Source organism: Peromyscus californicus, unplaced genomic scaffold, assembly GCF_007827085.1.
Source record: "Peromyscus californicus insignis strain IS unplaced genomic scaffold, ASM782708v3 Scaffold_24__1_contigs__length_46423439, whole genome shotgun sequence".
In the NCBI taxonomy this organism is placed as follows: Eukaryota; Metazoa; Chordata; class Mammalia; order Rodentia; family Cricetidae; genus Peromyscus; species Peromyscus californicus.
In genome coordinates, this window is record NW_026294535.1 from 37,095,293 (window position 1) to 37,109,685 (window position 14,393).

The 14,393-nt window shown below is 44.5% G+C and overlaps 1 protein-coding gene across 2 annotated transcripts; it reads left to right on the plus strand.

Moving 5' to 3' along the window:
- The first annotated feature begins 1,763 nt into the window (after positions 1-1,763).
- On the plus strand, positions 1,764-12,803 carry Llph (LLP homolog, long-term synaptic facilitation factor). Of its 2 annotated transcripts, none has more exons than XM_052753465.1 (3): positions 1,764-1,863; positions 2,987-3,198; positions 6,842-12,803. In XM_052753465.1, the coding sequence occupies exons 2-3, from the start codon at positions 2,994-2,996 to the stop codon at positions 7,009-7,011; spliced, it is 375 nt and encodes a 124-aa protein (XP_052609425.1). In that variant the 5' UTR covers positions 1,764-1,863; positions 2,987-2,993; the 3' UTR covers positions 7,012-12,803. The 2 variants fall into 2 exon arrangements, with proteins under 2 accessions (XP_052609425.1, XP_052609426.1); XM_052753466.1 differs by lacking the exon at positions 1,764-1,863 and adding an exon at positions 1,893-2,353.
- The last annotated feature ends 1,590 nt before the right edge of the window (positions 12,804-14,393 follow it).

Genomic DNA, 14,393 nt, shown 5'->3' on the forward strand with positions numbered 1-14,393 from the left:
AGGCTGGCCTCGAACTCACAGAGATCTGCCTGTCTCTGCCTCCTGAGTGCTGGGATTAAAGGCGTGCGCCACCACCCGCCCGGCCCCAATTCAGTTTTTAAAAGAGCGTTGTAATGCAGTGCTGAACTGTGGAATGTATCAATACCACAATAGGTTGTTTTCTTTTGCCACGTTTCTGTTCAAAAGTCACAGCCTTTTGGTACATGAATCAAGAAGCCATCAATTTAGAATATCTTTAAGGAAGCTTTTTTAAATCCAGTGTGCACTTACTTCTTTTTGTTTTTAATGTCACGTGTGTTTTGCCTGTGGTTAAAAAAATTCAAAAATTGCTATACTGGGCATGGATTCTATAAGAAGACACAATTCTACTAGCAACCAAAGAGGAATTTCATAGGCCATCATTAAAGATAACTTTGGGGGGCTGGTGACATGGTTCCATGGTTAAGAGCACCTGCTACTCTTGCAGAAGACCCAGGTTCAGTTTGGTTCCCAGCACCCACACGGTGACTCACCGCCAACTGTCACTCCAGTTCTAGGGGATGAGATGTCCTCTTCTGGCCTCCCCTGACACTCGGCACACATGTGGTACATATATACACTGTGGTGGTTTGAAAGAAAATGGCCCCCAAGGGGAATGGCACTATTAGGAGGTGTGGCTTTGTTGGAATAGATGTGGTCTTGTTGGAGGAAGTGTGTCACTGTGGGGGTGGGCTTTGAAGTCTATTCTCAAGCTTCACTCAGTGTGACAGTCAGTCAAGTTCCTGTTGCCTGCAAGATGTAGCACTCTCAGCTCCAGCACCATGTCTGCCTGCACACCACCATGCTCCCTGTCATGGTGGTAACAGACTGAACCTCTGAAACTGTAAGCTGCCACCACAATGATATGTGTTCTTTATAAGAGTTGTCATGGTCATGGTGTCTCCTCACAGCAAATAGGAAACCCTAACTAAGACACATATTTATATCAGACAAAACACTCATACTCCCCCCCCCCCCTTCAAATAAACCCTTAAAGACAGTTCTGTGGTTTTGCTGTGTGCTGTAATCTGTATAAAACACTGCTTACAGATAGTACTGGGTAGTTGACATGTGTTGCCTAATCACCTACTGGAGATCAATGAATGAGGTACTGTCTAGGCCCTAGGACACTATCCACCCCTATCTTTCACAAATGTTAAGAGACCTGTATATCCCCATGGCCTGTGCAATTAGATGCATTTGCAAAACCATACATTTGTGTAACCTCAGTCATCCTAGTTTTGGTTTTCTCTCAGGAGTGTAATGGTTTGGACAGGTCAACACTGGATAAAGACATAGATCGTTTTACCCTTTAAATTCTTCGGGATAGGGGAGGATTATTTTCTGCGTCGGGTGACAGCTTTGAATTATAATTGGCACGCAGTAAATTTGACATATTTAAGTCGTACACTTTGGTATACTCCCACATCCGCGCACATCCTGGGATCCTCAGCGGAATGGGAACTTTTCTAGGCTGCAACTAAAAAAACCTCATTAAGGGCTAGTCTAGGATGGTGGACGCTGAGCAATTCCCTTGGGTATCCCGTGTCCGTGAGGTTGTCCCAGGCAGGGCCCCCAGCCGCCGGGCTTGGCCCGGTCCGCGGCTTTGAGAATGGCTTGATTTATAACTCGTCACTCCCGACAGGAAACCCCTTCTGCTTTTTCCCGAACACAACCTCTCCTCGGCAGGAGACCATCACAGCTCTTCGGGTGGCCGGGCTTCCGAAGACCACGCCTCCCGGGATTCCCGGCATGCTGCGCGCCGGCTCCGACCGGAAGGCGGAAGTGCGGGGGCTTCCGGTGGGCGTCGTACGCGTGGAGTGCGCGGTCAGTCGTGTTTCTCAGGTGAGTCGCGTGGGTCTCGGGCGTAGTTCTGCGGCGTGGAGGACTGGCCTCGGCCCCTAGCTCCGCTGCGGCCCCTGGCCTCGGCCTGGCGGTGCGGGGTTCGGGAGGGCGAGCCTCGGGATCGTCACGGCGGCGCCAGCTCGCTTGCCCCCTCCCCGGGGTTGTGGCTGGCCGGCTGGGGCTCGCCCCGTGGGTTGCCGCCACGCTCCACGTGCGGGTCTCGTTCGACCACCGGCGATTGCTGGCGGTCAGAGGAGGCTCAACCGAGCCATCCCCCGGTGCACGCAGCCTGCCCTGTCTGCAGAGCCGCGGTCCCCGGGGGAGCCAGCGGCGAGTAAGGGCCGCTTAACCCTGCAGTCCGCCGAGGGTGACGGTAGCCCCGGGTGGAAACTGCACGTAGGAGGGCGGGGGGTGACACAAGAGTCTGAGGGCCTGAGAAGAGCAAGCCTTGAGGAGAGCCATTTCCAGGCGCAGCACCGTGAATGCCAGGGTACGAACGTGGGCGTGGTGTGGGCTTTATGCAGGCTCCTCTGGAGAGGGTGAGGTCAGAGTGGAAGGAGGCGCGGGAGTAGCCGGGTGAACTCCGAATGCCTGAATACTCCATGTCATTAAAGAATTTTTAAAAAGCCCGGGCGGTGGCGGCGGCCCATATCCTTAATCCCAGCACCCGGGAGGCAGAGGCAGGCGGATCTCTGTGAGTTTGAGACCTAGCAAGAGAAACCCTGTCTCGAAAAACAACAACAAGGAAGAATCCTTTAAAAGGCAGAAAGCTATGCTCTAACTTTTAAAAGTTCACACAAAACACTTTGTGAAGGAGTTAAGACCGGGAGCTGGAGCAAGGTAGAAGAGCAGTAGGTAGTTTTAAGGCCGTTTATTAACTTTGGTATCTACTAAGCAGCTTTGAGAATGGATTGATTTATAATTTGTCACTGGCCTATCGGGGCTTGGCAGTCGTGTATTTTTTAGTCACCGTGTGCTCTGTGTTGATCCTCACTTATAGAAGACATCGTAGGTTATTTTCCATTTGTTCCGATACCGAGGAGATCGCTGCCCGGCCATTTCCTTGATATTCAAGGGTGTAAATAGTAAACTTTCTTCTTTGTTTGTTTTTGTTGGCCGCCAGGTAAAGAATGGCTAAAAGCTTACGGAGTAAGTGGAAACGGAAGATGCGGGCAGAGAAGAGAAAGAAGAATGCCCCACGGGAGCTCAGCAGACTTAAAAGTATTCTCAGAGTTGACGGTGATGCTCTGATGAAGGATGTTGAGGACATAGCAACTGTGGTGGTCCCCAAACAGTGCCAGGGGAAAATGCAGTGTACGGTGGACGATGAAAAGGGTGAGCGCACGTGCTTTATTTACATAATGAGAAAGTGAATCCGCTTTCTCTTAGGACCTTTTTTTTTTTTAATAGCTATCTTCTTTCCATCTCTTCTTGTCCCTAGTATCTGTCAGATCTAAAAGAAACTGGGGACAAATGGCTGACTGTGGTGCCTATTAGATAACAAAGTGTTGGCTGGCATCCTGACTCCTCTCAGCTCTCCTCATCCCTCCCTCTCGCTTAAACTTCACCTCAAGGGTTTCCCTATCCCCAGCTTCTCAGCTTCTCATTCCTGTATAATCCTGCCATTTCAACCATTCTCTCTCTCTCTCTCTCTCTCTCTCTCTCTCTCTCTCTCTCTCTCTCTCTCTCTCTCTCTCTCTCTCCACCTGCTCCCCCTCTCTTTCTGTTCTTCTCTCGCTCTACGCCCCTCACCCCACCCCTACCCCTTTCCTCTCATGTCCTGGTTCAGTCTACTGGCCATATTTAATCTACTACTTTGTTTCTCTCCCTGCTCTGGATTTTTCCAAATTCTTCTGGCTGTACTCCGCCTCATATCTACAATAAAAAATTTATTTTCAAGCATACCTTGGAGTAGTCATGTCCTCACTTTATATACATCTAACATACCTGTTATGTTCACATCTTTATTCTTTGAAAGCTTATATTTCTATTGGAGATTCCGTGCTGAACTGTTTTAAAGTCAGTGTTTGGGAATAAGGATGTCTGGGTTATTTAGTGGATCCTCAGCAATGGTGTAGCAGCCTGAATGCCCCAGGAACTGACAGTACTGTAAGAACAAGCTTAGAGCTTGGAAGGTCGGTCAGGATCTGGGCAGGTGAGAAAGCAGCTCTTACTTTATTCCTCGAAAGACCCCATTCTCATTCTGTGAATCCTAAGAACTTGTATTAGTACCCTGGAAAATCACAGAATCCTACTTTTTGTGGATGTATTTTAGAGACCTCTGTGTATTATTAGTCATGGTTTAAATTTGGAGGCTACATATAATGCCGGTCTCAGTGAAGAAAAGGCTAAATGAAGCACTCACAATGGCCACTCTTAAAGACAGACCTGTAATTATGTCTCAGGGCCAAGGAGAACAGTGTTCTTACCACTTCTTACCCTAGATGTCAGCACCCCATTCTCCCAGAGGAAAGCCTCTTTGCTCTGTTTCTGTCAGTCCCTTGGTTTCGGCTGCCCTTGGGAGATCGAAGCACGTGCTCTGGCCATCAGTGTCCTTTCGTCACAGGGTCACTCTGCTCATCAGCTCTTTTCACTGTTGTAATCTGACGTGACGGTGACCGTTTCTGTGTGTGTGGTGGTGGTGGCATTTGAGTACAATCGTGATGTTTCACTACCACACCTCTGGTTCCAAAACATTCTCCTCCCTCTAAAAGGAAGCACTGCACCCAGTTAGTGGTTTCTCTGTCTCTTCTTCCAGCCCCAAGACTGACAGCCGTAAGGATCTTCTGTCTCTGTGGATTTCCTCTTTGAGGAAATCTATGGCATGTAAATGGAGTCATAGAATGTGTGATCTTTTCTAACGTAATATCATACCTTTTAATTTCATGTTTTAACATATATTAGTACTTCCTTTTAAAGACTGTTTGTTGTGTATACCACATTTTATTTCCCTGTTGTTAGTTGGCATCTGGGTCACTTTTATGCTTCTATGATCTAGTAAACCTTAGTGTCCAAGTTTTTTTAAATACCTGTTTTCAGTGCTTTGGAGTATGAAGTTACAAATAGAATGCTAGGTCACAGTAATTCTTACTTTCTACACCAGCCAAACCATTTTATATTCCTCCTAGCCATGTATGGACTTATTTTCCAGGATCTTATTATTGCCACCATATGTATGAAATATTTTATCACAATTTAAGTCTTGTGTGTTTTTATATTTTGTCTGTATGGGGTCTAAGCATTCTTTATAAATTTGGGCATCAGGTGTCCATACACTCCTGAGTCTTGAGTGATCCTTTACTCTTCTCTCTGGTGTGTTCTCTCTACTTCCTTAATTTCCTCTTGGAGGATCTTAGTATGCTGTTACATTTTCCTGCTTCCGAAATGCTATTTTTTTTTTTTTTTTTTTTTTTTAGGTTTTTCGAGACAGGGTTTCTCTGTGCAGCTTTACACCTTTCCTGGATCTCGCTCATCTAGACCAGGCTGGCCTTGAACTCACAAAGATCCGCCTACCTCTGCCTCCCAAGTGCTGGGATTAAAGGCGTGCGCCACCACCGCCCGGCGAAATGCTATATTTTTAACTTTGACTATTTCTTTTCTTACCGCTTCCTGTTCTTATTGGGGATTTATTTTTATCTCATTGGGGGTATTGTTTGCTTCCGAAATTTGAACAGCAGTTTGAGCATTGTTTATTTTTTTTAACTTCTCACCTCCTTGCTTTCATACTTGTTTCCTTCCATGCTCCTCTGTTTTCTCAAATGCTTGGTGAGTTGTTGACATTTAAATGAGGCATTGAAATGGTTAGAAGCCCAGGTGGTGGAGGAACCATTGAGATTGTAGAGAAGAATCCTCTCATTTTCTGCCTGGAAAATGTGTCTCATTTTTGTAATATTTCAGAAGTGGGAATAGCAGTGGAGGTGAGGGGAGTCTTCCTATTTAGTTATATACCAATCAGTAAAGCTTGACTCATCTACACTCAAGTCTATGCTTCTCTTCATGTCCCTCTTGCAGCTGCCTACCCAGTTTCTTAGACCAAGAAATGCAGTCATCTCTCATTCCTTTATCCCATGTCTAAACCAAAGCATCCCTTTGTAATCAGATGTTTCCTATCCCAACTGCCCAGTCCCAAATAAACACACAGGCTTATATGAATTATAAATGATCAGCCGATAGCTTGGGCTTATTACTGACTAGCTCTTGCATTTTAAGTTAGCCCATATTTCTTATTTACACTCTGCACATGGCAATACCTTTATTAGCATGGCACTTTTCATTTCTTGCTCCATCTGCGTCTGGCTGGCAACTCCTGACTCCGCCCTTCCCATCATCCTTAGTTTGATCACCTGCCTATACTTCCTGCTTTCCTACTGGCCAGTCAGTGCTTTATTAAACCAATTCGAGTGACAAATCTTTACAGTGTACAAAAGGATTATCCACAGCATTACTCGTTATACCCAAACTGCGTGGCCAGCAGTTCTTGCCCATTCCTTGGTACTAGCTTTTTAGTTCCCTCTCTGCTCTTCCTCCTGTCTTCTCTGTCAGCATCTTGATCTTTTTAAAATACAAGTCAGGTTCTCTCACTTGCTTGCTTAAAATGTAACTTTCAGGGCTGAAGAGATAGCTCGGTGTTTGGAGCTCTTGCGGAGTTCAGTTCCCAGCTCCTATGTCAGGCGTTCACAACTGACTGTGACTTCAGCTCCAGGGGCCCTGACAGCACACACTCCCACACTCCTTTCCTCCATGGGCCCCTCTACGTACATGCACGCACAAGTGGACTCAGGAATGTGCAGCAGCAGGGGTTGATTGTGTTTGACTTTGCTGTAAGGAGTCAAGGGATGCTATAAAAGAATGTTTTCCCTTTTTTGACATCAGACTACCTGTAGTTCTGATGTTCCTTCTTCATTCATGTGCTTTCACGGGGTTGTTTTTCATGTATGAAAGTTAATAGCTTTTCATTTTATTATTGTTTTTCATTTAGAAGACACAAAAATGGAGACTGAACTGAAGAGAAACAAGAAGACCCTTCTAGACCAGCATGGACAGTACCCAGTGTGGATGAACCAGAGGCAGAGGAAAAGACTGAAGGCAAAGAGAGAGAAAAAACGGGGGAAAAGCAGAGCCAAGGCAGCGAAGGGCCTGGCCTGGTAGACCCTTGAGAACTGGAAAGTGGTGGTGCACGTGCCTTTAATCCCAGCCCGCAGGAGGCAGACAGGCAGAGCTCCGTGAGTTCGAGGCCAGCCTGGTCTGCAAAGCAGGTGCCAGGACAGCCTGGACTGTTACACAGAGAAACCTTGTCTCAAAAAATCACAAAAAAAAAAAAAAAAAAAGAAAAACTGGAAAGTGTTCATGGGAAAGAAGTTCAGTTGTTAGGAATGTCTTCACTGATTTCAGCTCTCACTAAATGGAAGCGATTTGTTTTCATATTTTAGTTTGGTCTTATATCTGTAATTCAAATCCAGAATAATTGATTTGTTTTGGGAACTTGAATAAATTACCTTCCGTGATGAAAGAAAATTGGATGCTGCCTGATATGTGAGTATTATCAGACATCGCAATCTTGTGAGCATTACTGTGGTTATAATTATTTGGTTTTACAAAATGGCAATTATAATCAATGCCTCAGATTAAACATGCTTCTACAAACAAAATGTGGACAGAAAGCTAGTATAGTGTCATATTTTAAAACAGGGTATCAAGGGGCTGAAGAAATGGCTCAGCAGTTAAGACCACATAGCACCCTTGCAGAGGACTCCTGCTCTGTGTTAAGTGGGGGCTCAACCAGCTCCAGGGGATCCACCCTCTTCTGGCCCCCACTGGCACCTGCACCATGTGCACAAGCTCCCCCACACAATAATAACTAAAAAAGAAGTCTTGAGGAAAAGGACGTCAGTGGATCTTACAAGTAGTACTTACTTGGAGTTTCTATTTTTGTAATTCATAATAAAAGGTAGTTTGTGTGTAGCACTTACAGTTTGACATTTTCCTTTATGTATCTTTAAGGTTTCTAGTTACTGAGAAGCGCAGACGTCTTTAATTTAGGTGGACTATAACATGTACAGATTACTGTGCTTTTTAGGTAATTAAAACATCATGGGTTTTTTTTCTGAAAACAAATGTTCTTCAGGTTTTGTTTTTTGTTTTTTTCTTGTTTTGGTTTTATGAGACAGGGTTTCTCTGTGTAGCCTGGGCTGGCCTAGAACTATGTCTAGACCAGGCTGGCCTTGAACTCAGGCAGGGATCTACCTGCCTCTGCTTCCCAAGTGCTGGGATTAAAGGTGTGTAACACTACCACCAGGCGGTGTAGTTCAGTTTTATATCATGTAGCTTAAAACAATGAAGTGCAGCATTTCTCAGAGTATGTTATTCAGAATCAATATTTCTGGGTGTATGATATATATTCATCCATCCATTTGGGAAATGGTCCATATATAAATATAAGTATTAACTAGCTTAGTGTTAGTATTGTTTTATGAAGAGAGCTGGCATTAATTAGCATGACTACTCTTGACTCCTTACGTGCCAATAAGATGAGTTGAATCTGTCTCAGCATACTTTGTTAATTTCAATCATTTAAATTTAATCTAAATTTAGCATTCCATCTGAAATTTCATTCCAGTCAGATTCACCACTGTGTGTTGAGTAAAACCTGGAACTTGGCGAACATTAGGAATGCTGAGAGCTGTGCACCTGCTCAGGAAAAACATTCACTTCATGTGGGGAAAAAGAAGAGGGTGTTAGATTAGGATTACTTGGCCCCGAGACTGCCGAGTATACCACCGGGCCTAGAATTAACCAAGCGCTAAGCAAGTAAGCTACAAGGTAATGCTGGATGTTTCAATTTTTTTGTTTTTTGTTTTTTGTTTTTTTGAGACAGGGTTTCTCTGTGTAGCTTTGCGCCTTTCCTGGATCTCACTCTGTAGCCCAGGCTGGCCTCGAACTCACAGAGATCCGCCTGGCTCTGCCTCCCGAGTGCTGGGATTTAAAGGGGTGCACCACCACCGCCCGGCGATGTTTAAAATTAGTATAATAGGTCCTCCTCAACTTAATAGTTCATCAGAAAGTTAGTGAATCATTTCAAAATAAAATACATTTTTCTGAAGGTGGCAAGAACAGGCTGTGGATGTAGCTCAGTAGTAGAACACTCATCTCCAGCGTGTGCAAAGCTCTGGGTGTGATCCCAGTATTGACAGGTGGAAAGAAAAGGGATTGGAAGGTGGAGAGTGTTCAAGCGTTCCTTGTTGCTGTAGTTGTGACAATGTGTGTGTGTGTGTGGGGGGGGGGAATAGATACATAAGTGCATGAGATAAAATGCTGCAGACATTAGCTCCTGACACTGAGTTATTTGCCCTCTTTCATCACGGGCACTGTCTAGGTTAATGTTACACCCTTGGTTTTCATTTAGTTTCAGCAGCATCCTTGGCTTGCTGAAGTTGAAGACATCACTTCCAGAAATCTATACATATTTTTCCTGTAGCTCACAACCTCAAATTTGAGGAGAGCTCCCATCCAGGGCCTTTCCGTGATGTTAGGTTGTTCACCTACAGTGGGTTGTGACACTTGGTCACTCCAGTTTTAACTTACAAGTTAGAGACTGGGGGATGGCTCCATTGGCCAAGGTTTACTAAAAGCATTAAGAACCCCAGTTTGGATTCCCAGCACCCACATAAAAAGCCAGGCCCAAGAGCATGTGCCCTGGAACTAGGGAGACATAAGAAGGTTCCCATGTGTAGGCCAAGGTCAGTGACCAGGCCACTCATCAGAAGGCTTGTGACCTGGGGCCAACCTATGCAAATGAATGGGCACAGGTTACCTCATCTTTAAAAGAAGTGATATGAAAGCAGTTGAAAAAAACGCCAGTTGAGACCGTCCTCTTCCCCCAGCCTCAGTTTACCAAAATCACTACCCAAAATGCTTGGGAGTCATGTGCTAGTATGTCATGGCCTCATGGCTTCTGGAAAAAGCAGCTGCTGTGGAGAAATTAGTACCTTCTACACTTGGGAGTTGATCACAACCTCGAGTTCTGGATTATGTAGCTGCAGGACGCGTCTATCTCAGATTTTGGCAGGAAATCTAGAATAGAATTCCAAAATCAGTTCAGGGGTGTGATCAGTTCTTTGTCACTTTATTTCTAAAGGCAAATGCTTGGAGAAGCACAGAATAGTTCTTTAAATCTTTTATGTAAATAACTTTTCTTTACAAATTTGTCTTTGATGCGTTCGGGAGAGTTGCTGTAAAACCACCAGGGGGCGCTCAAGCCAAGCAACAAACTGCTTGGATTAGACTGAGACTTGTTAGAAACACAATGGACACTATGTGCTCTTAAAGAGATTAAATATACACAGGGCTAATAAAAATATACATTTAAAATTATTAGCTCATCTAATTCAGAAACCTATGATTATGCTGCTAATGTTATCTATACTCGAGGAAACTGAGGCCCGGGGACAGCTGTTCCAAAAATGCATTCTAACAGAGATTCTGCCTTTCAAGAGCCCAAAAATCTTCTCAGAGAGAAACGGTGATCTTGGGGTAGAGTACTTGTAACTTGGTTTAATCCCTGATGGGATCAGGTTGAAGCAGGCTCGGGTTAGATAACAAACACGCTTTAGTAACAAAATGATTTATAGAACCCTTCTCAAATCTCCAAGCGGAAGCCAGGCTGGATTTCTTTAAGTAACACTTCATTAGGAATATGCCAAGTGGTCCAAACGCAGGTGCAGGCAAAGGTTATTAGTGACCAGACAGCTAAGTAGAAGCAGCGTGACTGGCAGCGGACGCTCTTGTGGATCATTCAGCAGGGGTTTTGTTTGTTTGTTTTTGAGACAAGATCTTGTAATGTAGCCCTGGCTACTCTGGTACTCAAAAATCTAGCTGGCCTCAAACTTGCAATAATGCCTCTGTCTCCTGAGTCCTGGGATTATAGGTGGAGACCACCATGGCGGAAGGTCGGCCATATTTTGTTGGATTGCTGTCACATGAGTGCAGATACACATTTTTCCTCATTAGTGCACATATTACTTAAAATACACAGTGACTGTAAAGAAACTGAATGTCAGCCGGGCAGTGGTGGTGCACGCCTTTAATCCCAGCACTCAGGAGGCAGAGGCAGGTGGATCTCTGTGAGTTCGAGGCCAGCCTGGTCTACAGAGCGAGATCCAGGACAGGCACCAAAATTACACAGAGAAACCCTGTCTTGAAAAACAAAACAAAAACAAACAAAAAGAAGTAAAAACTGGGTGTCTTCAGAATTTATATCCATGTGTGGACGATATGAGTGTTAGGAGTTGGAGAAGAGAAATTAACAATCTATAAATGATTAGATTCAACTACTCGAAATGTCCTGGAGGAGAAAGCAAAGGAGGATGAGAGGCTTAGGGTAGAGAAACACTGGAAAAGAACATCCAAAGACCTCCAGGGATTGCCAGATGGAGGCAGTGCCCAGATGTAATGCAAATACTAAGCTGTTGACTAATCTTTCTAGGGAAGGAAAATTGCCAGAGTGATTCAAACTCGTGCTAGCCACACATATTTTTTCCCGTGTTTTTCTAGCATATAAAATCTTCATTGCAGCAGACACAAACCACTTTTATAAGCATATGTTTGCAGAGGACAGGGGACTGCCAAGTACTTACACCACATCAAAATCTACCCTGCATCCCCAGGACCTGGCGGGGCTCACAGAGGTCATTTCAGGTCCAGTTCCATTGATAAAAGGAACCATAAAATTTACATTACTCAGGATGGCTCCTCAGGTAAGAACATTTGCTGTGAAGCCTGAAGACCTGAGTTCAAATCCTTAGCACCTACATAAAAAGCCATGCATGGTCTTCTGCCGATAATCCTGGTGCTATGGGAGGCAGGTCCAGAGGTGGCTTGGTTGCTGGGGCTTGCTGCTGCCAGCCTAGCTCTATGTTCAATGACAGACCCATCCCAAGGGGATGATGGAACAAGATTCCCAGTGTCCTCCACTGGACTCGGCTCATGCCCACAGGCATGTGCCCCTATGTGCACATGTGCATGCTCTCCGATTCTCAAAAGTTTTATTTTTCATTTACTTTAAAGCAGAGGGGAAATACAATGTGATATCAAATAAGACTCAGTTGATAGGATCATAGTAAAAGCAAAACGTTCAAAGAATGCTTATTCTGCTAAATACCTCTGTAAAACAATGCTAAGAAGTTCCTACTTCTGTACCTCATTTCAAGTGAGTGGTTTGGAGAGGAAACATTCAAAGTCATGCAAGCTCGGATTCAAGGGCAATGCTGTCCTCAGTAGAGAATGAATATCTAGAATGGAAAATTGTGGAGACAGGCTGATCCCATCTATAGAGGAGCCTGTATCTAGGATGCTGGGGGATGAAATGGCCAGCTGAGGTGACTGCTCGGTTGGAATGTAGCTGAAGGATTAAAACATTGGACTTCCAGGTTGAAAGCTGTTACCTTCAAGCCTAGAAATACCATGTAGAAAGTTGTGCTTAACATATTTTATACTTACTTTGCTCTCTCCAGTTTTTTGGCCCTCCACGATTATAGACTTCAGTATTTTATAGTGAAAAACAACAAAATCTGAAATCTCCATAATTTCGTTAATGTTAAATCTGGTACTCATTCAGCTAAGCTCCCAATTAAAGTATGGAAAAGCACTATAAACATCTGCTTTAAACAATGGATGGGGTGAAGACTTTCGAATTTTAATTTAAAGAATGGCATAGCTTTCTAATATATTCTGCGCATACGTATTAGCTTTTCCTAAAGCAATGGATTGACTTGGCATCATGCTATCTTATGAAACACTTTCTCACCCCTCGTGGTGTGTCTTTATAGTTTTCAATATCAGCAAAACCTGTAAGTGGTCTTAGTCGGGTGTTGTGTATCATTGTACAGTAACTGCAAGTCCATATGGAATCTCTGATCCGTGTAATAAAGTACATTTGTCATGGATCCTGTGATCTGCATACCTTTCAGCCGTTACTTCATAAATCCGTTCCATCGGAGGATTGCTTTGTACGGCAGTGGTGGAAGCTGCTTTTAATAAACTAATATTTTGTGTCTTTTATATGTAATCAACAGGGAGTATTATAGCCTTGTGCCCCTATGGAGAGACATTCCACTAAACTTCTTTTCTCTTGACAATAATGAGAAAAAAAAATCGCTCAGGAAAGGCACAGATGTTCATGAACACATGTTGTTTTCTCCTAAAAGTCAGCTGAAGAGCTTTTGTATGGTTCCAGATTTAAAAAAAAAAAAAAAAATCCTTCAAGAAGAAAGAGTTTGAGATGTGTGATGGGGAGAAGACAGTTACAAATTTCATCAAGAGTCCGACACGGGGTGCGATTTGTTAAGAATCTAAGATGCCTCTCTTGGCTCTCGCAAGGAGCTGCTGATCGGGAGCAGAACCGTAGGCAGTTGGCCAGAGATTGGCCATTCCCGTAACTTTCTATTCAGACACACACACTGCTTCATCCTTTGTTCCACCACGAACTTCAAATCAGCAGTGTCTTCAGACAAAGCAGATACTTAATAATTCCAGTACAAAGCACACACACACCCTCGTGCCCTCTTCCCTGGGGTTATTAAATAGGGCCAGTTGTCTTTCCGGAGTGTAGACGTGTCCGCGAAGTGTGTCAGATGTCTATGTACGGGGCAGTTGGTTATTGACATCTGTAAAGAGAATGTTATTGGGGAGAAACCTAAAAAGGGAGCTGTGTGCCTTAGGTGAGTTTGGTGTGAAAGTTCTTTATAAGGCTATGAATCTTTAAGAAGAGTTGTCATGAAGAGAATGGGAACCAGCTGTTCTGGATCTCCACGGAGGAGACAGGTTTTTGACTGTAGCAGAAAGGATTTGGGTGAAATATAAAGAAGAACTTTCTGGATGTGAGTGTTACCAAAAAGCCAGGTACGTACTGAAAAGAGGCGGCTGGATTACCTCTGAAGGAATGCTAGAACACGGGAGTAAGAAATAGAGGGAGGGTAGGGGGAGCGTGGCCCTCGTTTAATGAGGATGGCTCACCTAGAATTCTACCCAAGGGCTCTGAGTCTTCTTCTCCTTTCTCACACCCACATCTCAGGTTATGAGGGTTCAAGAAATCGGAAGGAAGCGAGGCCTTGCTTTGTCCTGAGAACCGCAGGTCTGGAGGTCCTTTCTGAGTCTTCGTTGAAAGGAAGCACGGAGGTATGACCAAGAGGCAAAGACACTGCCCTGTGGTTAGGTGCCCACCACCGTCCTTCAACAGAAAAGCATAAACGGTGCCACGCAGGCTTCGACTTGGTTGCTTGCCTGGAGTGAGCGGCCTGCTGGGGGATGGGAACACCTTCTGTGTCCCCCCAGGTTGTGTCTTAGCTGGTGTCAAAGTCCCCAGCAAGACTGAGGGTCTCGAGGCTGGGCTCTACTTTTCATTTATCACTTCGGTTTAGTTTATGCTTTTTGACTCTGGGTTGTTAACCCATTCCTACCCTTGTTTGGTCCTCTGTTTTCACTTCATGTTAAATATCTCTTTAATTTCCTCCCCCCCACTTCAGTCCGTTTCCCTT